This window comes from Lynx canadensis, chromosome A2 (genome assembly GCF_007474595.2).
Source record: "Lynx canadensis isolate LIC74 chromosome A2, mLynCan4.pri.v2, whole genome shotgun sequence".
Taxonomy (NCBI): domain Eukaryota; kingdom Metazoa; phylum Chordata; class Mammalia; order Carnivora; family Felidae; genus Lynx; species Lynx canadensis.
In genome coordinates this window covers 90,574,249-90,597,989 of record NC_044304.2, presented here as the reverse complement: position 1 = coordinate 90,597,989, position 23,741 = coordinate 90,574,249, and the positions used below count along the sequence as shown (strand labels likewise).

The window sequence follows — 23,741 nt, the reverse complement described above, 5'->3', positions numbered from 1 at the left end:
GGAAGCTGAGAAGAGGTATCTGCAGCGCAGTGCTCGGCCCGCGAGCTCGCTCTTCGCCAGCCCGGAGGGCTTCTTTCTCCAACGCGCGACTCGCCGGCGCTGCAGAGCCTCGGCCCCGAAACCCGGCGGGGGTGTGAACCTGAGACCAGCAGACCCCGGGGGGACCAGGACTCCCCAGCGCGAGGGCGGCAGGGGACGCAGAGGTTTGGCCTGCGGGCGCGGGGCGGGCGCGGGGCGGGCGCGGGGCGGGCGCGGGGCGGGCGCGGGGCGGGCGCGGGGCGGGCGCGGGGCGGGCGCGGGGCTGGCGCGGGGCGGGCGCGGGGCGGGCGCGGGGCGGGCGCGGGGCGTTTCCCGGGAGGGTGGCCAATCTGTGCAGGGCCGAGGCGGGATTTTCTCTTCCGCTGGCGCGGTCCGGGCCGACTCTCCTACTGAAGAGAGGAACGGGAGCTGCTGAAAGCGCGACGCTGCGCTGGTAGTTGCAACACTTGAGAGGGGAACCGAGTTGCCCGGCGCGGCTGCGGCCGCGACCTGAAGCTGCACCGCTGAGGGAGAGGTCCGAGGGGCGCTCGGCTCGGGCAACTTCACTTCTTCCGCCGCTCGAGAATTGGAGGGGTGGAGAGGTGCCGGGGGTTTGGAGAAGGGCTTGTAATGAATTCTCAGGACCACCGCCTCCTCGAGCGTGGAGGTATTGGTGCTCACCAGAATACTTAGAAAGGTTGGGAAACTATCGCGTAAAGTAATGGGGTGGTGAGGGGTGGGGATCGTGGGTAGCCCCGGGAGCGTGGGGCCGCCGATTTGCTTTGCAAGCCGCAGCGTCCGGCGGGGTTGAGCGCCGAGATTTGGGGAAGTGGGAGCTGCCCGGGCGGGGCGTCCCGAGGAGACTCGGCCACGCGCTGTTTGTTTCCTTTCACTTCCTGCAGCGGCCGCTCGCTATGAGGAGGGGAGCGGGCCTAGAGCGGAGCGGCCTCGTCCCCCGGGTCTGAGCGCCCACCCGCTGCCGCCGCGGGACGTCCCCAACCCTCCAGGGCTTTCGGCCATGGGCGCTCGGTGAATAGGCGACGTGGGGAGTCGTGGACCTGCCACTTCGGGAGGTAATGCTGGCTCAGTTTTGAGTGGCCCGGGGAGAGCGAAGAAACCCTAAAATGGAGGACTTTACTACCAGGACGTACGGCACTAGTGGCCTGGACAACAGACCTCTGTTCGGAGAGACGTCGGCCAAGGTGAGTGCAGACCCGGATTCCAGGGTAATGGGTTTGTGTGTCTGTGTGTCTGCGGCCCCGAGAAGCACTTGTGGGTAGAAAGAGCTGTTTCTTCTATCCTGCTTCCCTCTTGAGATGTTTGTCCTGCCACTTGGCTCCTTTTTGGGGGTAGGGTTGGCCCGGAGCTCTGAAAGCAGGGTTGGGGGGGGGGCGGGGTGGAGAAAAGTTCAGGAAGTTCTGGGCTGATAGGGGCCCTTCAGGGGAGTGCGGAAGCCTCTCTCCGTGGGGATCGAGTGCTAATCTCTGAGAGGCTTCAGGTGTGAGACCAAAGCTTTCGTAAGAAAGAACCCTGCAGAGGTGCTTCTGATTAGTATTTACCTAGAGCCATTAAGGGTTTATACTGAGGCAGCCAAGCAAAGAAAAAGAGGTTTGGAATGAGATTTTCTTTGATGGCATTCCATTCCTGGAAGGGATCAAAGAGTCTCTGGACCTAAACAAGCTATAGTATCTTGTTTTAGCCTTCTGACAAGGATAATGCCTTCTTACAAGCTTTATCATGTGATGCTCAGGGCCAGTAATTGAAGACAGAGCTCTTTTCCTGTCTTCAGCCGTAACTTTGAGTTGTTTTGGCAAGATTAGCCTGTGGTTTTTTTGTTTTTGGTGTTTTTTTTTTTTTTCCCCAGCTAGAAAGTGATCTTGGTAACCTTTCACCCCTGAAAAGGACTTTCAGGCCTCTCAGAAAGGAGGGCACATGTGGAGTCCAGAGCTTCTTGGGTTTCTCAGCTTTGGCGGGGGACCTCTAACACCAAGGATTGGAAACTTGTACACCCGGGAGTGTGGGGCATAGTCCTGAATTTGGGCTGCCAGCCTGCCACAGGACAACTACTTTATTTTTTAAATTCTTTGTGGATGTCCTTGTTTTCTTAAAGTATCTTAACAAGAAAATGCTTTAAGCTTGATCTCTAGGAAGATGCACCTTGTTTATTTGGGGGCTTTGCATAATCCCTGCCCACATTGCTTGTGGTTTGAGAAGCATGGTTGTAGTTTATTAGACGTACCTGTTTCTGCTACAGTTATTGAGCGTTATGTGACAGGCCCTGGGGATCCAAGGAACACAGGTGAGGGAAATATGTAAACTAATGTGATGCGTTGGATCTGTGCTATGGCGGGGCATAGAGGGGGTATGTTGGGGTACACAGGAGAAACTGGTCACTTTTGTTTGGGAAGCTTTGGCAAGATCTTGGATGGCTTCTCCATTCAGATTTTCTGATAGCCTTGGGCTTTCAGATATAAATGTCCCTAAATTGGGGTTTAACAAGAAGAGGATTTGAGTCCTGGAGAGTGGAGGCAGCAGCTTGCTGCTTGTTGGACCCAGGGCACCTGACTGTCCAGCTGTTCCAAGAGCTAAGAGGTTCACTGTCAGCCTCATGTGCCTTGGTGCACAGATTGGGGTTCTGGGTGATGTAGACTTCTGACCCCCTTTTTAAGCCCCACAGCCCCTGAATACTGAGGTAGATGACTTGATTTATAGAGGCACTGAGAAATATTGATGTTTTCTGACTTGCTTGGGCCTTGATAGTTAATGACTATAAGTTTCCTATTGCCCGTGATCAAGTTGAAACCATCCAAGAACCTTTCAAAATGTTTATCTGTTGGCTTCATAATTATTTAGTCCAAGAGTATATGGGCCTGGCATTATTTAGGCAGCTTTGGGCATTTATAACAGAAGATTTGGCTACTCAGAGACAACGTTAAGAATAAGATAATTGGGGCACCTGGCTGGCTCAGTTGGTTAAGCGTCTGACTTCTGCTCAGGTCACGATCTCCCCGTTGAGAGTTCGAGCCCTGCATCAGGCTCTGTGCTGACAGCTCAGCGCCTGCAGCCTGTTTCAGATTTTCTCTCTCTCAAAAATAGGTAAACATTAAAAAAAGTTTTTTTAGATAAGATATAATTCCAGATAACAGAATTGCTCCCTTTAGCCCCCTCCATGAGGCTGACAGAATAATTGGACATAGAGAAGTTACACAGAACTGAGAAACAGACCAGTGGTCTGAGGATGGGAGAAAACCTCGTGACTTTTTTTTTTTCCAGTCAGCACAAAAATGTTATTTCTTTTAAGGATAACAATTAAACCATATCCAAGGTCTTAACTTACAGTTAGAAGCCAAAGTGGCATCTATTTTTACTTATTTTAATGTGTATTTTTGAGAGAGAGCGCGCGTGCGAGCAGGGGAGGGGCAGAGAGAGGAAGACACAGAATCGGAAGCAGGCTTCAGGCTCTGAGCTGTCAGCACAGAGCCCGAATGCAGGGCTCAAACTCAGGGACCATGAGATCATGCATAACCTGAGCTCAAGTTGGATGCTTAACCGACTGAGCCACCCAGGTGCCCCCAAAGCGGCTATTGAAAGCATTAGCTATTGAGGTGCAGTACACGCACTCAGGGAAATTGCTTCGCCATCTGAAGCTTACGTCAAACTTTGCTTGGTCGACAGCTGAGCTCTGCTGGTGCCTGGGTGTGGTTGAGGGTAAGAGTATATCTGTGCATCATATGTCTTACAAGTTGAGATGTCAGGTGTGAAGAGACGGAGATTTGTGTCTTTAAGGACAGCAAATGATTTTATTGGAGGATCTGAAGTGGGCAAGGCACAGGAACTGGGTAGGACATGTTGCAGTGGAGCCATTCCCATGGAGGACAGTCAGTGCCAGAGCAGGCTGGGTTCCTGCAGACCCAGAGAAAAACCTTCATTGGCCCCTACGTGTAGGTTTTCCCTGCTTGCTCTCTTTCAGATGCTAGGAAACTGGACACAAAAGTCACTTAACAGTGAGACTTAATACATTACAACTCCTGAGGAGAAAATCCAGAAAGGGGAAAGCCTACGTCCTGTCATAATCTGATAGAGCCTCTGAGTTTCCAGTAACCATGTTTGCTCTACAGCAACTGACCACATATAGCCTCTCAATTTTAAATCGAGAAAGGACCAGAGAGCTTTAGGTCCAGTCTCTAGCTTTAAGGCAAAGGTGACTGAAAGCCCACAGAGCAGAGCAACGTCTTAAGGGAAGTCGTGTGTCCTCAATGCCACAGGCACCCTGCTAGGCGTTCCACTTTCCTTTGCTTGGTCACCCAATTCCTTTGTGAGGTGGGCATTGTTACTTTTGGAATTAAGGAAACCAAACACACAGCAGGCTGCTTGTTCAGTCACACTACTAGTGCTTGCCTGGTAATGTTTTAACAACTTGCTTTCATGAGTTGAATAGGATAGTAAATGGTAAATTATGCAGACTGTGCTACGTACTTTGTTTTTTATTAAAAATTCTTTTTTAATGTTTATTTTGACAGCACACGCATACAAGTAGGGGAGGGGCAGAGAGGGAGAGAGAGAATCCCAAGCAGGCTCCACGCTGTCAGTGCAGAGCCCGATGTGGGGCTCAAACTCCCGAACCATGAGATTATGACCTGAGCCCGTATCAAGAGTCAGATGCTGATCTGACTGAGCCTCCCAGGAGCCCCTGTGCTACATTCTTTGAAAAGCACTATAGACATTCACATACCAGTTTTCCATTCACAGGAAACAGGTGAGTCACAGAGTAAGTGAAAGATACTAGAATCTACTGTAGAACAACTGATATGTAACCCAGTGGGACTCGAGCAGCTCTCTTGGGCAGTCTCTGAAGGAACTTTTGTTTTCACCTGTACGGGATGCACGTACTTCATTTACCAAAGTCCAAACTTACTCAAACTTAGAGTTTAGTAAATGAAGTATGTGCATCGTGTACAGGGATCCCGTACTCAGAATTCTGCATGATGCTTAGGAATACCCTCTCACATAGAGCCATAGAGGGAAAGGCGAAGTGAAGCAGTTCTGTCATTACCTAAATATTGAAGGGATAATAGACAAAGAAAGAAAGGAACGATGTTTATCTTTTTGGAAAACTGTCATTCCTTTGGAATTACATATTGCTAGGTGGGGTAGCTTTAGAATCCTGGTCAGAATGTTGTTTTCATCTATTTTTATCCATTCCCAAGTTCTGGGATATAGTTATGTATATTCTCTAGAGTGAAAAACAGCTGTTGGCACAGTTACCTGGATGGATATATCTGGGATTTCCAAGCCTATGCTCTAGCTTAGCATTTTCTAAAGGAGCACTAGCCAGTAGAAATAAAGTGTGAGCTGCCTATGTGATTTTAAATGTCGTAACCATGCTAAAGTATAAACAGGTAAAATTAATTTTAATACGTCTTATTTAATTTCCTATCAAAAATACACTTGAGGGGAGCCTTGGTGGCTGAGTCGGTTGAGCATCCGACTTCGGCTCAGGTCATGGTCTCACAGTTCGTGAGTTCAAGCCCTGCGTTGGGCTCTGTGATGACAGCTCAGAGCCTGGAGCCTGCTTCCGATTCTGTGTCTCCCTCTCTCTCTCTCTCTGCCCCTCCCCCACTTGCTCACGTGCACATGCTCTCTCTCTCTCTCTCTCTCTCTCTAAATAAACATAAAAAAGGTTAAAAAAAAGTACATTTGAGGGGCGTCTGGGTGGCACAGTTGGTTAAGCTTCCGACTCTTGGTTTCAGCTCAGCTCATGACCTCATGGTTTATGAGTTCAATCTCCATGTCAGGGTCCTTGCTGACAGTGCAGAGCCTGCTTGGGATCTCTGCCCCTCCCCTGCTCACTCTCTTTGTCTCTCTCAAATAAATAAACTTAAGTACATTTGAATGTACAATCAATATAAAAAGCAGACATATGTTTACATTTCTGGACTAAGCCTTCGAAATCCAGTGTGTATTTTTCACTTTGAGCCCATGTCAGTTTGTGCTGGACACATTCCGGGTGCTCAGTAACCACAAACAGCCAGTGCTACATTATCGGACAGCACGGTTCTGAAGCAGGTGAGTTCTTAGTTACGGTGGTTCCATAATCATGATCACAAAATATTTTTCTTTTCTGTGGGACTTCTCAGAACCTTGAATATGGCAATTTTCTCAGGGACTCTGATTGGAGAGAGTGATAAGTAGTACTTCTGGACTGTCGGTGACGTAGCCTTTTAGGACTGGCACGAGGTGTTATGTATGGAGTTCTTACCTCCCCCATGGGAGTGTTCATGAGACCAGTTTCTACAGGACACCCTTTGGGAAATACTGCCGTACAAAGCCTCATCCTTTGCTCCTTCCTTCCTTCCCTCCCTCCTGAACTAAAACCTGGAGAAATTCCCCCTCTCTTGTGCAGGGCAGTCTTTGTTATTGTTGTTATTTTTTATTGTTTTTTAAGTTAATTTATTTGGAGAGCACACACACGAGCAGGGTGGGGGTAGAGAGAGAACCCCAGGCAGGCTCTAGGCTGTCATGCTGTCAGCACTGATTTACAGGGCTTGATCTCATGAACCCTGACATCATGACCTGAGCTGAAGTCAAGAGTCCGATGCTTAACAGACTGAGACACACAGGAACCCCTCCAGGACTGCCTTTAAAAGTATGCCTTAGGACAACACATAGTTGGGTGTCTTTCTGTGTAATGGAGGGGCGCTATGTTAACCTCAAGCTTGTGAGTCGGTCTTCGTTCGGTTTGCTGGCTACCTTCCCAATCATCTGAAGTCCGTGTGTTCCAGTACAGATGGGGTGAACCCAGGCCGGGAGGGAGAGGATGGCTGTCTCTGGGGAGAACGCAAACCAGCACCTCCTTGCTGGAGCAAGCGGGAATATACTGGTAGAATATAGTATAAACTGCTTTCTAGACCAGCCTATTCTGTTGATTTGTCACTGATCCCCAAAATAAGTGATTCATTTTCTAAGGGGGTGGTGATGGTGGTTGGATGTTATAGAAGAAAATGAGTGACTTTGGCCAAGGTGCATACATTGAACTCTGATGATCGGGGTGGGGGTGGAGCGCTCTGTGTAGAGGACAAGTTACTGGGCCCTGAGGCTCAGATCTTTGGTTCCAAAGGCAAGAGTTCCGTGTACAAAAAGCATTCTCTGTTCTTTTCCTGTAAACAAAACATATAAAATTGTTGGGGGCGGGGGGAAGGTCTTTTTATGTCCGGTACTCCAGTTATAGCAATTCAGACTTGGGGCATGTGGCTTCTGCAAATGATAGTGTAAAATGAGAGTGCTCCTTCGTGTCCTTTTTTTGTGGGAGGGTGGGTTTAAAGGTTGCTGCTTAATTAAGGACAAAGCTGCGATTAAGATGGTTATGTCTGGCTGCCGCCCTTCCCCCTGCCTAGAACCCTGAAGTCTTTCCTCTGAGGGGTGCAGGCTTCTAGTGTCTTTCCTCTTGACACGGCTTCTGGGCAAACCTCAGAGCACAACTCCTGTCTCCCTCATGGGAGAGGTCGTAGCCCAAGGGACCAGATCAACCGTCCCCTTGCCTCTCAGATAGCCTGACAAACCACTTTGAGTTGCGGTTTCTTGTGCTGGAGACAGTTCAGGATGATTCAGGCCATCGTTTGTTTCTTCCCTACCATAATAAATTTGCTCTTTCTCATCCTCAGACCAGAGGACTGGGGATCTCTGGGGGTTGGACTCTGGCAGAGGTAACTTGGGAAGGCTCTCAGAGGATGCTGGTGCATAGAGAGGGCTGAAATGTCTGGGTCTTACCCAAGCTGTGTGGACACTCAGGGCAGGCTGGCGCCTCTCCACCCACCTCTTTGCTTTTAGCTGTCTCCCGCTATGGGCAAATGCTGTTTACCTTTCCGTAGCATTGTTGCCGAACCCTGAAATCGGATTGGTGATGTGCAGTAAGCCTGTCTCTGAGTCACTGGGTGTGAAGCAGAGAAAGTTGTAGTAAGAGGAGGGCAGCCCAATAAGAAGACAGGGGAGCATCGCCAAATCTGAGTTGCCCTATTGATCCTAGGAACATGATTAGCAGAATATGTGGCAGTCATGGCAGGATGTGGATGGGCCTTGAAACTTCTCAAGGGGGCCTCGAAACTTCTTGAGGTTATCATGTGCTGTCCTCAGAGTCTTGGTGCCAGCCAGAGGGTCCTGGTATGTTACATGTTAACCTGGTGTCTGTTACCGGTTCTGCAAGACAGACATTTCAACTGGCATCCCACTCCTGGTCTCTGTAATTAGCTTCAGGAAAAAGAATGAAAGGACAGAGTTAATAATTGTGTTGCAAGGTGGCGAAGGAATGTGTCTGTATGCAGCCCCTGAAGTTACTACGAGGGAGAGCCTCTTAAAGGTTTAAGTGAGTAAAGAAACCTGTTCCTGAGGTTCAGCACCCTCTCTTCTCCAAATATCTGAATCCTGTTCCTATTCCGTCTCCACCTTAGAGCCTTTCTTAAAACCCAGCCTGCACCCATGCTGCCCTTAAAGGAGCCTGGTGGCCAGAGGTGCCCCCTGGAACTTAACTCCTTGTGTTGTCTGGGATTTGTTGAGATTGTGCCTTCCTGACCCGAGTGTAACCTCCTTGAGAAAAGCCAGCTGCCTCATTTCTCCAGCCTCTCTGGCACTGGGTGTAATGCCTTACCCGATTCTTGGAGTTACGTATGCTGAGCCTTAAGTGAAAATGGAGCAACATCAGAAGGGTAACCTACATTCTTGGGACATACTGGGTGACAGTAGAAGAGGGGGCTGATGTTCAGAAACCTGGAACACTGGATACCACAACAGGAAATGGTGCTTCAGGCTCTCATGCAGTTAGAGTCCTCATGTGATCCTCTCCTTGCTGAGCTTCAGCAAAGGGGCAGGTAGGAAACTTCATACAATATTGCGTAAAAACTGTAAACCGAGGTTGGCCTCTAAGAGGGCTGTCTGGTCTGCTGAGTTGTCCTCTCGATAGGTGTGAGTTGGTGGTGGGCTGGGTCTACTGAAATGAGTCCTTTTTTTCGTACGGTCAGTCTGTGGGCCATGTATATATATGATCATACACACACACACACACACACGCAGCGTTTTAAAGTTTATTTTGAGAGAGTGTGTGCATGAGAGAGAGGGGCAAATGGGGAGAGAGAATCTCAAGCAGGCTCTGCACCGTCACTGCAGAACCCAGTGCAGGGGGCTCCATCTTATGAACCGTGAGATCACGGCTTGAGCTGAAATCAAGAGTCAGAGACTTAACCAACTGAGCCACGCAGGCGCCCCTCTAATATTTTTTGAGTTGCTTTAGGATCAAGTGGGTTGACAAATTTGAGTGTCCCTGTGGGAATGATGGAATGCATTTGAAATTGGGACTGACTTAGAAATTGGGGCCAGGATCTGGACCGTCTCCATTCCCGCTCATCTCTGAGGACCCAACATGTCATTGGTAAGACACCTCATTAGATGTAGAAATAATACCAATGCCATATTAGCAGCTGTTGACTGGCTCTGGTAAATGTCACTCTGTTATAGGGGCTTGACATATATTATCTCTAAATCCTTAGAGCAACTGTGCATGTTTGACCACTGTACAAATATGGCAATTTAGGCTTAAAAGTTGAGTGACTCCGCTAAGGACATAGGCTGGCATATGGCAGGAGAAGAAATCTGCCTGGTCCATCAGGCACCTCACCTCATAGTGTTGTACTCTGCCTCCTGTGCTGAAGGTCATGGCACATAAAATAAGGCATTTCCTGTGGGTACCAACTCTAGGGATTATTTTGCCCCTTAAACTTGTGGAGTAGGTTCGTTCTCTATTTTTACTGCTGCCGAATGTCCCTAAGTGGTGCTTTAATAAAATTAATACATTTCAAGTGCACATGTCTATCAGAAAGAATCTGGCGGGATGGATATACAAAAGTATTCACAAATGCAAAGTACTTCAAAATACCGACCTGTGAAATAAGGGAAACACTTAAAGATGTCTATGCATGGTACTTTGTCCAAATGGAGATGGGGGGGGGCCGTTGGTGTTCAGATGTACACGCAGTGGTGGTGGTCGTGGTGCATTTGTGAGAGTTGGGGGTGTGAGGGTGATAAAAGCATGGGCGTGTCTGCGTTCTCATAAATACTGTCTTACGCTGCCTCTGCTCCTGGCATTGTTCAAAGTCCCATGTGTCTTCGGGAAGTCTGAGCAGTAGCACCTATGATCAAGTACACTATCACCTAGATTTTGCCAGTGAGATAAGGTGTCCCCTGGCTTTCCACCCTTTGGATGCTGTCCCTAGGTTTGCTCCAGATGACAGTGTGAGGGGTGTTCCTACTTAAGAGTATGTAGCTCTGGGGGAACCAAATGAACCCACTGGAAGGTGTGAGATTTCCTGCTTCATCTGGGCCCCAACCTTCCATGTTTTACGTCCTCTCGGTATGTTTATTCCTATAGGGCTGCCTCTTAAGACCTCTGACTGGGCCATTCCCAGAACTTTCCTGACAAGAAGTTTTGCACTGTGATTTGGAAGAAATAAAAGGAAAATCATTTCCGAGAATTGGCCACTTATTTATGGTATTGGAACCCTTACGTTCGAGAAATGCAAAGACTTTTGAAACAGAATTGTAGGATGTGGCTCAAGGGTCTGAATCACTCAGTCTGGTTAACAATGGTAGGAAGTGGTGTCCTTTGGACATTTCATACATGCTGAATGGATTGTTTGCTCTTTCCCTCATAAAAGAAGATAATCACTGTCTTTAATGATGTGAAGCTCTTGTGGGTTATGGAGGATAAGTTTTGAATTTAAAATGGGGTGGAGGCCTTTATTGAAAGAATGAGCAAAGTGCTGGAAGCCTGTTGTAGGGGCTAGGGAAAATTATAGTTGGGGCACCAGATCGGAGGGCTTTTGAGTCTTAGGCCTTGAAGCAAATGTAGGATTTTTCATGGGAGGAGGTGACTGGGAATCCCAAGCAGGAGGTCCAGCTGTGTCAAAGGGGTAGGAGCAGGAAAGTACAGGAAATGGTAAAGGAACTCTGAGCACCACTGTGACAGAGGAAAAGCTGGGCTGGGCGGAGAGCCTTGAATGCTGTACTAGGAAGAATGATTTTCTTCTGGAGGCTATAGGTTGTTGAGTGTGAATGTATGTATGCTTGTATTCAGTTATTAACTGAGCGCATACTACGTCTGTGGAGGTGTAATATATGTTGGGTAGTTATCTTTTTTCACAGAGCATGTATGTACCGCACGGAAGATAGAAAGGCATTAAACAAATCATTTTTCTTCTCTCTCTCTTCCTTATTATAAGCTTCAGTCATTCTGCACCCCCCCCCCCTTTTTATTCATCTAGTACCCAAGCTTACTCCTGCTTCAGGGCCTTTGCACATGCTGCAGTGGCTTGTTTGCAATACCCTTCTGCCAGATCCTTGCCTGTGTCATTCCTTTCCCTTATAAAGGCCCCTGCTCAGTGTCACATCCTCAGGATTCTTTGACCTTTTTTTAAAAATAGCCCCCCATCTCCACCCTGGTCACTCTCCATTGACCCTGTTTGATTTTCTTCCTAATTTCCTAACACTTTGCCTGTAAAATGAATGGAGAATGAATGACCAACATCAAAGTGGGATGCAGTATGGATGGAAGGCTCTTCCAATGTTGGAGGGAATTGAGATTTTTGGGCTGGAGATGGACTCCATGAAGGAGAGATTGAACATAAAGCTGGAAATGGTGATAATTACTTGAGCCAGGAAACAGGTGCAGGATCAGAGAAGCTGGTCACCTTTTGATCCTCTTCAGGCTGAAAGGGGTGGAAACAGGAGGAGTTATCTTCCTGTTGTTGGCATCTTATTTATTTATTTATTTAAAAAAAATTTTTTTTTTTAAATTTTTTTTTTTTATTTAAAAATTTTTTTTTTTTCAATGTTTATTTATTTTTGGGACAGAGAGAGACAGAGCATGAACGGGGGAGGGGCAGAGAGAGAGGGAGACACAGAATCGGAAACAGACTCCAGGCTCTGAGCCATCAGCCCAGAGCCCGACACGGGGCTCGAACTCACGGACCGCGAGATCGTGACCTGGCTGAAGTCGGACGCTTAACCGACTGCGCCACCCAGGCGCCCCTTAAAAAATTTTTTTAATGTTTATTTATTTTTGAGACAGAGAGAGACAGAGCATGAGCAGGGAAGGGGCAGAGAGAGGGAGACACAGAATCGGAAACAGGCTCCAGGCTCTGAGCTGTCAGCACAGAGCCCGATGTGGGGCTCGAACTCCTGGACTGTGAGATCATGACCTGAGCCGAAGTTGGACGCTTAACCGACTGAGCCACCCAGGCGCCCCAGCATCTTATTTTTAAAAGGATGTCTGCTGATGTATAGGCTTCAAGAGTGGGATCAGGAAGCTGAGTTGAGACGGATCTGCAAACCGCTTTCTGGAGAGAGACAGCGACAGTTCACTCACAAGGCAGTGGCAATACAGTGAAGGCTCAGCTGAAAACACGAATTTGCAGTAAACTCAGGTAGTGTGTATTTCAGCTAATATTTGGGCATCCAGTATGTGCTGGGTACTGTGGTCAGCAGAGGGAAATGACCAGTTCTACTATCCAGTTCTCTGGCACCTTTATACAGTCAGAAGGTTATTTCCACTCTGGACAGTGGCAGCTTCCCAAGCCACATAGCTTGGTTTTGTCTGAATTACAGAAAGGTTTTCCTGTCAGTGGGGTGATGCAGGCTGGTGCCAGGGTGCGCAGCTTGGAGAGAAGCATTGGGCTGGATTGCAGCCATGTGGCCGTGTGTAGTGAGTGGCCCACAGTGTGACAGTGAACAAGGAATACTTGGCCCCTGGGAGACGCACGGGAAACTGGTAGGTAGGGTTAGGACAGTCGAAAGGCTTCACAGCGAGGCTTCGTGCCAGAGCATAGAAGCGGTCAAGGGTTTGGAGGGACTCAGGACTGGGTTTTCAAAGCATGAAGAGCAGATGAACAGATCCACTAGGGAGTTTTCCATGCATTAGAAGCTGCTGACTCCATGGTCCGAAATTGACAGGGGGGCCCTCAAGTTAGAGCTTTGGTGTAACTGATGGGGAACGGTCTAGTCAGTGGGTGTACGTAGGGCAGAGTGTTGCAGGAATATAGATGTGGCCGAAGCAGGTGCTGAAATAAGTGAAGTAACTGAGACGAGGGGAAGAAGTCGACCGGTTATTGCCAGGGACATATATTTTAAAGAGGATGCTTTAGTCCGTCGGGCTGCCACAGCAAAATACCACAGACTTGGGGATTTTACAAACATCAAACGTTTTTTTTCTCTTTGTTTTCGAGGCTGGAAGTCCGAGATGAGGTGCAAACACAAGCTACAACCTCACATGGCCAAAAGGGCGAGGGAGATCTCTGGAGCGCCCCATCAGGGTACTAATCCCATTCCAGAGGGCTCTACCCTCGTGGTCTAATTATGTCCCAAAGACCCCACCTCTTAATATGGTCACATTGGGCATAAGGGTATCAGCCTGAGAAATTGGAGGACACAGACACTCAGCCCGTAGCAGAGGATATTAACTGAAGTTGCTAACTCCACCTGGCCCGTGAAGCGGGGAACACCCTGCACCCTACAGCCCAGCCCAGTGCACTGGGGATGAGTATGAGGGTGACACAGTCTCTCTCGGGGACCGCGTTCAGAGACTGAGGCAGCAGGGGAAATCCAGGGTGTGGGAGAAGTCTGCAGGTCCACGAAGCCATTTGCTCACATGGAACAGGTTTTGGGGGCTCACAGGGATGGCTCACAGGACTTGCAAGTGTGGGTATGAGGACTGATGGGAGAACATTTAGTGGGAGGGAGTGGGTGTGCTGGGATCTCTGGTGTTTGAGGAGCAGGGTATTAAGGAGTCACAAAGTTAGAGGTGACACCAAAAATGGAATTCTCAGTCTTACCCCAGCCCTTGGCCCCTCTTGTCTCCTTCCAGGGAGTGGAAGGGCACGTTTCCATGGCTTTGTCCCTCCAGGGGTTTTCTTTTCTGCAGAGACCCTCCTGTTTTCCTTCCTCCTACTCCCTGGGAGTGACCACCAGCACTGCCGAAGGACGGACTCCGCAGCAGGGGCTGCTGCCGTGCCTCTGAAACCGGGGCTTGGTCTTGCCCTGGCGGAAAATGCATAACTGGGCTTGTCCTCACATAGGGAAACCTAGATAATTCCATGGAACTAATGGGACCTAGCCTGGGAGGCACCAGTGGGCTGTCGGGCCTTTGTGGCTGGCAAAAACCTGACGTTGTGGGCTGCAGAACCAGGCCGTCGCTTGGGTGCAGTGGTGTCCCCGTCCCCGTGCTGCGGCGTGCCCATCCCGGAACGGTGAGGCCACGTGCTCTGCTGCCTGGGAGCTGAGATTTCTGAGGAGCCGGGCCCCCGATGAGTGATGAAAGTGGCCTCTGGTGGTGAGAGACCCTCTAAGGAAAATGCCCTCTGCCGCTTCTCTTGACGATTCTCTCCTCAGAGCGCAGGAGGTGTGCCGGGCTGCACGGAAGACAGGCCGCGTGCCTCGCCCTAAGCTAACTGCCAGTCCTGATGGAGGATATGGCTCAGAGAGCTTATTGCGATGCAGGAAGCATAAATCTGGGCAATGTGATCTTGGAGCCCCAAGACCAGCACATCTCTTCCTGAAGGACAGTGAGGGGGGAGGTGGGGTATGCCCAAGGATGGTGGCCAGAAAGGAAGGACAGTGGACTTGCTGTTCAAGTTGAGCTCTGAAGGGTGAGCGGTCAGATAGGGAGTGTGGCACGTCAGCCATCCCACCTCCCACCCTACAGCTCACTCTTTTGAGAACATTACGCCCTTTGTTTATCTTGTGGGTCAACGTGAGACGGTTATGTGTTAAGTAGCTGTGTTTTCTGCATCCGTGTATTTGCAGAGACCCATGCCACGAACTCTTAGATCCAGAAGTTTGTCTCTTCTAATGATCCAGTGTGCTTAATAATTAGCAAGCGCTTTTAAACCCTATTGCACTTCCCACTTGGTTGTCAGGAGTGCTTAGGGCTAACATTTGAGCTTAAATCAGAAACGTTTTCTTCGCTTCAATTTATATAGGTTCATCATCTATCTTTCCACTTGCCAAACCCCTTTAGAAAATCTGCCTTGATCTTTTTATTGTTACTTAAATGGGTTAGAATTTTACTACAGTAGCCCAAGTCCTGAAATCCATTTTGGAAGTAGACAAAAAATAAGTGGCTCTGGAAATGTTAGCATTCCAAACAGTCTAGAACCAGGATGTTTCCAGGTTGCTGAGGGCAAATGCCAGTTTTTGGTTATTTGGGGAGTTACTGCCAGTTTCCTCCCAGAGCCATCATTAAACACCTGAGCATTTGACATGAGTTTGGGGTTCTCTGTCTTGTATCAGGATGCTGGCTAATGACTGACCAGGCAAGATTGGGGGCTCCTCTGCTTTTTGATTGCTGGGGAGTAGGCCTTCTACTCTGGCCCAAGTGCAGTCTGAAGCTGATGATTCAGAACCAGAAACTGTTAAAGCAGGAAGGGACCAGATACCATGTAGCCCAATCCTCTGATGTGGTAGACTCAGAGTTAGCCAGTGGCAGAATGGAGATGAGAACCTTCGTCTCTTTAACTCTTAAAATTTCAGGGTCCACACAGATTAGTTTAAGGATTCTTAGACCTTTGGCCTCCATTTTGCTAAGAGCATTGGATAGACTCGGCCATTACCTGCCTTATGACCTTGACAGATGAATCCCATTGAACCTAGTTACTCATTAGTAAATGGAGATTGTATGTTCCTTACTTTACGGGGTTACCTTCTGCCATCCCAGGTACAAACCGTTGGGATGTATTTTCTTCGTGTTCTCCTTCTCCATTTCAAAGTTAGATGAAGACTTAACTGCTTTGGGCCCAGGGTGACTCCAGCCCCTTTTCTCAGCTCTGACAAAGCTGGCTCAACTACTGGCCATGTCCATTTGCCATGCTTCTGTTCTCTCTGGGGTCTTGGTTAAGTTCCTTCTTCATGGGCCACCTTTTCTTTGCTTTTTGTTCATCTGCTAGTCCTCTTTCAGATTTGACTTTCTCTTAGGTTCTCTCCCTTTTGCCTTAGTGCCCTCTTGAGCTCTGGATGGTATCAACTTGTGGAAGGTAAAGACCATTTTATTTGCTGTGTTTGCATCTGGAATATAGGAATTTTTTTCATTTTAATGAGATATAATTGAGGTGTTTAAATGAATAAATCGCTTACAAGGTTATACATGCAGAATTCCTCACAAAGCTATACTCTATTTTCTGTGCTAATGTGTACATATATATATTTATATATACATAATATGCATATAAGCTAAGACTCTGAACTTGTTGCTGAGTCTTTGGCAAGGATGTCCCAATTCTGTATCCTATCCTCTCTGCAGGTAGGATCAAGGCTGATTCTGATCCTGTCGGGCTTTCTGGGGGAGTGAAAATAAGCAGCAGTACAAGGTCTGAAGAAAGATCTGGGAGGGGAGAAGTTTTGATAGATGGAAATAGGATAATAATAAAACTGGGGAAGAGAGTTTGAGAAATTATTTCTTTTCATGTACTTTTTTCTGATTTGGTGCATATTAGTTTGAAAACTGCCCTTTGAAATGCTGACTATTTATAATTATTTCCTTACAGTGTTTTCTCTTTGGAGACTGGGACCTGGGAGAGCTACTAAAGCCTTGAAAAGTAATCTCTGTGCTAAGTGTCTTGTTCTGATTGTCTAGACCAGCTGTAGCAACTGTAGGTGTTCTTCCAGTGAGAAGTGTCAACAGAATTCACTCTCTTGGCGTTGAATCCTGTCTCCTTCACTTACTGATCTGAGACCTTGGACAAATTGTTTCCCAGAGCCAATTTTGTCACCTGTAAGAGTCCTAATGCCACTTCACCCCAGGATTTGTAGAAGATAGGTACAAGGTCTTGGCATAGTTACCATCCCTTCACTATTACTATTATTTTTCCTCCTGCTCTGGATCCTAATTGGCATCTTGCTGTTTGGACATAAGTGATGCTTCTTGGCTCAGCGGAACCTCTTCCCTGTCTTCTATTGGTAAAACAGCTGTTGTTGTGAGGTAAAACCTCACAGAGCAGACCTTTGTAAACTTTTGCAAATCCTTGGAACTCAGAGCAGATATTCTCAGTACAGACAGGAGTTAAGTTGAACCTTTTTCCCAAGGTAAAGACAATGGGGCTCCCATTAATAGACGGTCTCTACATCTTAGGTTAAGACACACACACACACACATTTGTCTTGCATGTGGAAAGAAGTGATTAGTGATCGTAATTTTCCCCTGGGTCTCTTCGCTCACAGATGGTTGTTGCTGGGCAGGCTTCTCTAGCTATGAGATGAGAAGTGAGGGTGTGGTCAGTTGTTACCTTTGTCCTCCACAGTGTGTGAATTGCAGTGGCCTTGGTCTGCAGAGTGGTCTGTCCTTGATTAGATCAAACACACCCAGTTTAATGCTTGGCTTTCCTTCACTTTTCCCTCCCAGCCTTGCCTGCCTCTTAACTTTGGATTCTTATCTTTAAATGCAGACAACTTGAAAATGGCTCTGAATTCAGTTGCTTCTCTGTGCTTGTTCCTGTGCCCTTCCATCTGTGAGCTTTTGTTTTCTGGCTGCTCGTGGTCCATATTCCACTGGTCCTTGCTTAGATGTTACCAGAACACTCATTAACACCACTGATTGCTCAGTTTTGACTTCTCAGAAATAAGACTACTTGGTATACTCGCTGCCTGAAAATAGTGTTTCTTAAATCAGGTCTTAAACTCTTAGGACTTTGTTCTGTAAATCCATATATTATACATGTATTATATATTACTAATATTATTATATATACACTAGTGTATATATAATAATATTTGAACTTTTTAGTCCCTACAGCTGAAACTTTATTTAGCCAGTGATCTTGATTTGGGAAACATGTTAAAAGTTGCTTTTTACTTGCTGTATGACTTTATGCAAATAATTTAACCACACTCAGTGGACCTAAATTCATATTAACTTATAAAATGAGGATTGAATTATATGAGAAATTAAAAAAAATTTTTTTTTAATGTTGGTTTTTTATTTTTGAGAGAGACAGCACAAGTGGGGGAGGGGCAGAGACAGAGACAGAGACAGAGACACACACACAGAATCCGAAGCAGGCTCCAGGCTCTGAGCTGTTAGCACAGAGCCTGATGGGGCTCATGAGATCATGACCTGAGCCGAAGTCAGATGCTCAACCAACTGAGCCACCCAGGTGCCCTAGAAAAATTTCAAACCATCCTGTGGAATTGTTTGGGTGGGCATAGGAATGAAGAGAAGGCTCAATGGGTAGGACCCCAGGCTGCAAATTCAGCCATGATTCTACTTGTGTTACGTATTGAAGGTTTTTGCTACTAAGTAAGTTGGAAAAGCACTGGACTAGATGGTCTGAGATTGCCTCCAGCCCTGGCATGGTGTGACCTCTGCTAGCAGGAGCATCTCCTTGTAAATGACATTAGAGAAGGACATGTAAGCAGTATCACAAGTAGGTCCAAACTCACGGCACTCAACATCACCTGCAGTCTGGTTCTGATCTCTTCACCACGGCTCTGGGCTGGCCATCCTAGTGGCTCCCGTCCCTTGGCTTCTGTTCAGACTGTTCCCAGCGTGCGTTGGAGTATTGATAAGCATCCCTTGCCCATTCAGTCCTTCCCAGCTTTCAGAAGACTGTAGTGTAAAAATGGCCTGTCCTTTCAAGGAACTATTTCTTTCTTTTCTTTTTTTTTTATTTTAAATATTTACTTATCTTTCAGAGGGAGACAGAATATGAGCCAGGGAGGAGCAGAGAGAGAGGGACACACAGAATCCAGAGCAGGCTCCTGGCTCCACGCTGTCAGTACAGAGCCTCATATAGGTCTCGACCTCATGAACTGTGAGATCATGACCTGAGCGGAAGTTGGATGCCCAACTGAGCCTCCCAGGCGCCCCAAGAAACTTTTTCCAACTAGTTGTCCCTGTCTTCCTAAAGTACCTTTTCCACTCTGGTGGCTCAGTACACTTTGCCTTTCTGGCAGTTGTATGTATGTGTCAAGCTCAGAGAGAGGCAGGAGGACCTTGGTGTCTTAATTCTAAGTCACCCCAGTGGCTAGCATTGTACCTTTCTGAAAGTGGATCCATCACAGGGCTAAACAATTATTTTCTATTTCAGGATCGAATCATCAATTTAGTTGTTGGCAGCTTAACATCCTTATTGATTCTAGTAAGTACCTTTATTTTGTGTCTTCTGCAGGCTCTGAACCAAAGTTATTGAAAACTTGAGTATTGTGGTTAACACTCAAACCCAAAAAACAAAAAACTTAAAAGGGGCCAGTACATGACCATGTGAAGTACTGAAGTCATAGTTAAATTAATGCTTTCAGTTTCATTACTGCTTGAATAAAACTGCAGTTGGTAACAGGAAGAGCTAAATTGATTTCAACCTTCAGTTGAGTATATGAAATAGCACACAGCAAATAACTCGATTTTCTGAGTTTGCCTTGTCTAGGAACGTTGTACATAACCCACAACTGCCCCCTTCTATTACCTTAATTTATTACTAAAGCACATTCATTATCCTTTGGTTTAAAAAGATTATTTGGTCATGTAACAGTTCGGCATCCTGTGTAGTATAGCTTGGTGTTATCACTGTAAAATAAAGACAAGCTATATTTTCTGTGGTCTAAAGATGCCACATTTTTATTAAGTCTACGAATTTTAGTGAAGTTTGTTTCATTGACTTCTTAATAAAAAGAATGGGTATCATGTTTTATCTATGGTAGAAATAGAACTCCAGTGTATTAGAAACCTGAGTATTCTCCAGAATGTTCAGCAAAAACTGTTTTGGTTTTCATTTTTGTTGAAGTATTCAAAATAACATAACAAAGGTTGAACTTTTTCCAATGTAATCCTTAATCCTGGAATGAGGTTTAAATGCTTTCTCATCTTTTTGTTAAGAGGGTTTTTTGGAGCTTCGCTAGTTTTCTGAGCTGTGATGTTTTGTCTCCTCTGATGAAAGAGGAAGAGGAAGTGCTAAGAGAAGTAAGACACTGGAACAGATTTACAAATACGTTACTATTAACATACCTGGTGGTAGATACTATATAATAGGACATTGCTTAAACTCCAGTCTAGCCTACTATTGGAATTACTCCTAAGGCCTGACACAGTTTCTCTTCATACAGGTAACGCTGATCAGTGCTTTTGTTTTCCCTCAACTACCTCCAAAACCGCTGAATATATTTTTTGCTGTCTGCATCTCTTTGAGTAGTATTACTGCCTGCATACTTGTGAGTACTACTGACAACCCTTGAGGGCAGACTGCTGCAGTGCCTACCTAGGACAGATTCCCAGCCTTAGATCTATAAGAAAGTATAGTTGGTAAACGGTAGCCAGCATAAGAAATCTTGTGTACTAGGAGGGATTTATTGTTCACCCCTCCCACACCCCCACCCCCCAAAAAATCACTTAGCTTCAGAAAATGGCTACCACTAAATGGAGAAAGGGAAGTGGAAATAGTGTCCAGAAAAGCTGGGCCAGTTGGGATACTTAACTCCATAGAACCCAATGCAATATAACCTTGTGAAGGCAGTCATCTGTTTGGAGCACCATCTACTGGTAGTCCTGCAAATAATTTACAAACTGGTTTCAAAAATGAGTCTGTAAATTGAGAATATAGAAGTTTACCCCCTAGTTACCCCCTAGTCCTGGCCCCACCAAGAATGTTAAGAATTCTCAGTATTTACTAATTTTAGATATTTTATTTATCTTTGGAATCAGTTTCCTTTTCCCTTAAATCTCAAAGTTAAGTTCCTATCTAAAGGAAAACTCTTTTCCTTTGAAAGTGAAAAACAAAAAGTCCCAACAGGAGGAAGGGGGGAAAAAAAAAAGAGTTAAGACTTGGGTGGCCAAAACTTAAGGTTTTAGTTTAACTTACTTAATTCATCTTCCTTCAAGGGCTACAACATACAGGGTCCAACAGGCTTTGGCAAATGCCAGTACTGCTCTTAAGGGAAGAGATACATAGTACTCTGGATTTATTTCTGATAATTACAAAATTAGTCTATTTTAATCTCTGTGCATATCTACCCAAATGAAAGTAATTAACCCAAGAATCTCCTGGGAAATCTTAAGCTACAGTTGTATCCTTATCACAAGAATGTACAATTTTACCATAAAGATGCTTGTCTTTTACATAAAGGAACAAAGATGGTGATAGGTCCTCACTTGGATATTGGACAGGGGCTTAGTCATTCATTAGTTGGCTTGTTGTTTCATTTCTTTTGAGAAGAGGTAGAACCAATACTATAAATGACACCCTTAAAAACAATAGTTTTGATTCACATGGGGCTTATATCTTCATAGTGATGTGTTTATCTAATTGACTTTGTTTGCTCGATTCCTATGATCTGAGAGAGACTTGGCCCACGCCCTTCCAGAGCCTTTGGAACAAAGCTACCAGAGATGCTCCCCACCCTCCCGGCCTAATGCCCCGGAATGACACACAGGGTCTAGTTTGGTATAAAAGCTCTTATTTTGTATTGGCAATCTGACTCTGCTCCGTGAATTTAAAAGTTACCCTCCTTCCCAGTACCTAAAGAGAGCTGTACTTTTTACTCACATAGAATTAAAACAGATCTACAAGGTACAAATTCTTGGATAGCTGGTCAATAACTGGATGACTATCGGTTTGAACATTACCAAAGGTGAGAAAGCAGGAATAAGCATAATCTTGGGTGTGGACACTCGGTACTACTAGAAAAAAGGGAAACAAAATTACATTCTGGCTGCATTAGTTTTAGGAATGTAGACTAAAAGTAAAGAGGGCCTCATTGAGGGAGAAAAGTTTATATGGATGAAATCTGTTACAGTGGAAAAAAAGATTAGTTGAATTAAAATTTTTTAATGCCAGGGACCAGTGACTGTTAATTAAACTTTGATTTAATGCTTCTTTTCTTTTTAGATCTACTGGTATCGACAAGGAGACCTAGAACCGAAATTTAGAAATCTAATTTACTACATCTTATTTTCGCTCATCATGTTATGTATATGTGCAAACCTGTACTTCCATGACGTGGGGAAGTGAGGCTGCCGAGGAGAAACACTTATCAGGTCTCTGCGAAGCTGTACACTTGGACTGTAAGAGCTGGGTCAGGTGTGCTGAAGAATCTCCTGTGCAAGTCTGATACATGATTTTCATGTTAATTGTAAATCTAAAATTCCCTCTTGCAGGGGAGATGTATCCTAGATTGCTTTGCTTTTTTCTTTAAGGAGCTGATGTTGCACTGAAACATTCCAAACCTTAAAGCTCAAACAGCACAAGCAATTTTCACTTTTGAAATTAAAATTTTTTATAATGTAGGTGCATGGCGAAAGGCTATGTGACAATCTTGCATTTTAAGACAAATATTCTTTTATTTCTGTTAAACTGAATATACAATTATTGTTCCCTAGGCAACCAACTTTTGCTTATAACTACAATTAAATTTCACATTAACAAAACACAGACGGTGAAAAGACAACTTTGATTGTGAAGATCTAATTACAGTAATAAATAAAATAATTTATACAAGTTTTTTTTTTGTTTTGTTTTTGTGTGTGTGTGTGGCTTTTCTGTTGGGGTCATGTTCATTAAAATCCTAGAGGCTAATTTTGGTTTAACCTTCTCTAATACAGGAATGACTCTTGATTTCTTTCCTTTGCTAACAGAAGCAAATTTTGTGTTTTTAAACTGCCTGAGAGGGAGAAGTTAAGTGGCACCCCACCAGCTAATGCACTAAAGTGAAGGGCAGACTGCAATACCTTCCTCAACTATTTCCTGGGTCATCTGTATAGCAAAACGCGTAAGAAACACGCCTGGTATGGGGTAGGCAACTTTCCTTCCTTTGTCATTTCGTTTAATTTTACTTCAAAGTGCTAACTTTGTAAACCAACAACGGGGGGTTCCGAAGGGGTGAAAAGTCTGCTTAGCTTCTGGTGAGCTGTGTTGCTACTCTCTTCCATATTCCCTTTAAAAGTAGTAAAAAACCTGTAGTGAATTTTAATTCTTTTAATGCTTTTCTGTGTACCCAGCCTAAATCAGCTCCCACTGCCAGCAATGGGTAAACCAAAAGCAACCGCCACACAATCGTCTCTTAGGTCTCTGTGTGTGTGTGTGTATGCTGGTTAACTTTCAGACTAAGGATACTTAACATTTTTGAGGGTCGCTGATAAGCTCCACACACCATGTTGACAGGACTTCTCTGAAATATGAAAAGGCCTGCTTGAGAATGGATAGAGCCATGTCTGATCTTCAGAGATGAATATCACTGCTTTTAAAACAGAGTAGTTAAGCTTTGGTGATTGTAAACTTTTTTTCAGTAGCTGAATGAAATTCCCTGCTGTCAATTAACACTAATCACAGGGATCTATGCAGTTAAGTCCTCCATACTCGAGTCACCTACACACTGTCATAAGACTAGACCTCAGATGATCCATTTAAAGGAGGTAAAAAGTCATAGCAGCAACACTGTATGTGGCTTCAGCACTGTAGCTATTTAAAAGCCATAGGAATGGCAAATTCAGCCTCTTGGGAGTTGCTCCTATTTCTTTGGAGATGTAATTAACAGTGTGGCTTCTTTGCCTGAGGTACCTGTCTTTTAAGAATTACCTAATGACAGTTGACCAAATCTTCAACATCCTTTGAGTCTTCTGAAACAGGACTGCCCAAAGATGATCCAATGATATTTGATTCTTCTCGATGATGTTGGAGTATTGGATCTGTAAGAAGTTAAGTTTTAAG

The 23,741-nt window shown here is 45.6% G+C and overlaps 2 protein-coding genes across 9 annotated transcripts in view; one reads left to right on the top strand and one right to left on the bottom strand.

Annotated features, from left to right (window-relative positions):
• On the top strand, positions 1-22,532 carry TMEM243 (transmembrane protein 243). Of its 4 annotated transcripts, none has more exons than XM_030307880.1 (5): positions 1-203; positions 921-1,220; positions 19,134-19,184; positions 20,146-20,250; positions 21,924-22,532. In XM_030307880.1, exons 2-5 carry the CDS (start codon positions 1,143-1,145, stop codon positions 22,044-22,046), a joined length of 357 nt encoding a protein of 118 aa, XP_030163740.1. In that variant the 5' UTR covers positions 1-203; positions 921-1,142; the 3' UTR covers positions 22,047-22,532. The 4 variants fall into 4 exon arrangements, with proteins under 4 accessions (XP_030163740.1, XP_030163741.1, XP_030163739.1 ...); XM_030307881.1 differs by lacking the exon at positions 1-203 and adding an exon at positions 418-553; XM_030307879.1 differs by lacking the exon at positions 1-203 and adding an exon at positions 418-685.
• The window catches only part of DMTF1 (cyclin D binding myb like transcription factor 1), a 45,442-nt gene continuing 44,056 nt past the window's right edge, over positions 22,356-23,741 (bottom strand). For all 5 annotated transcript variants that reach the window (XM_030307871.1, XM_030307870.1, XM_030307872.1 and 2 more), the window contains one exon: positions 22,356-23,719. In XM_030307871.1, coding sequence (XP_030163731.1) covers positions 23,610-23,719 — 110 coding nt within the window. In that variant the 3' untranslated portion in view covers positions 22,356-23,609. The remainder of the gene's footprint in view (positions 23,720-23,741) is intronic.

Bases quoted from the DNA above. Each gene is read 5' to 3' on its own strand.
- TMEM243 (XM_030307880.1), top strand. From the start codon at position 1,143: ATGGAGGACTTTACTACCAGGACGTACGGCACTAGTGGCCTGGACAAC. The intron at 19,185-20,145 runs GTAAGTACCTTT...CTCTTCATACAG, and splicing joins TAACATCCTTATTGATTCTA to GTAACGCTGATCAGTGCTTT. The intron at 20,251-21,923 runs GTGAGTACTACT...TTTTCTTTTTAG, and splicing joins GTATTACTGCCTGCATACTT to ATCTACTGGTATCGACAAGG.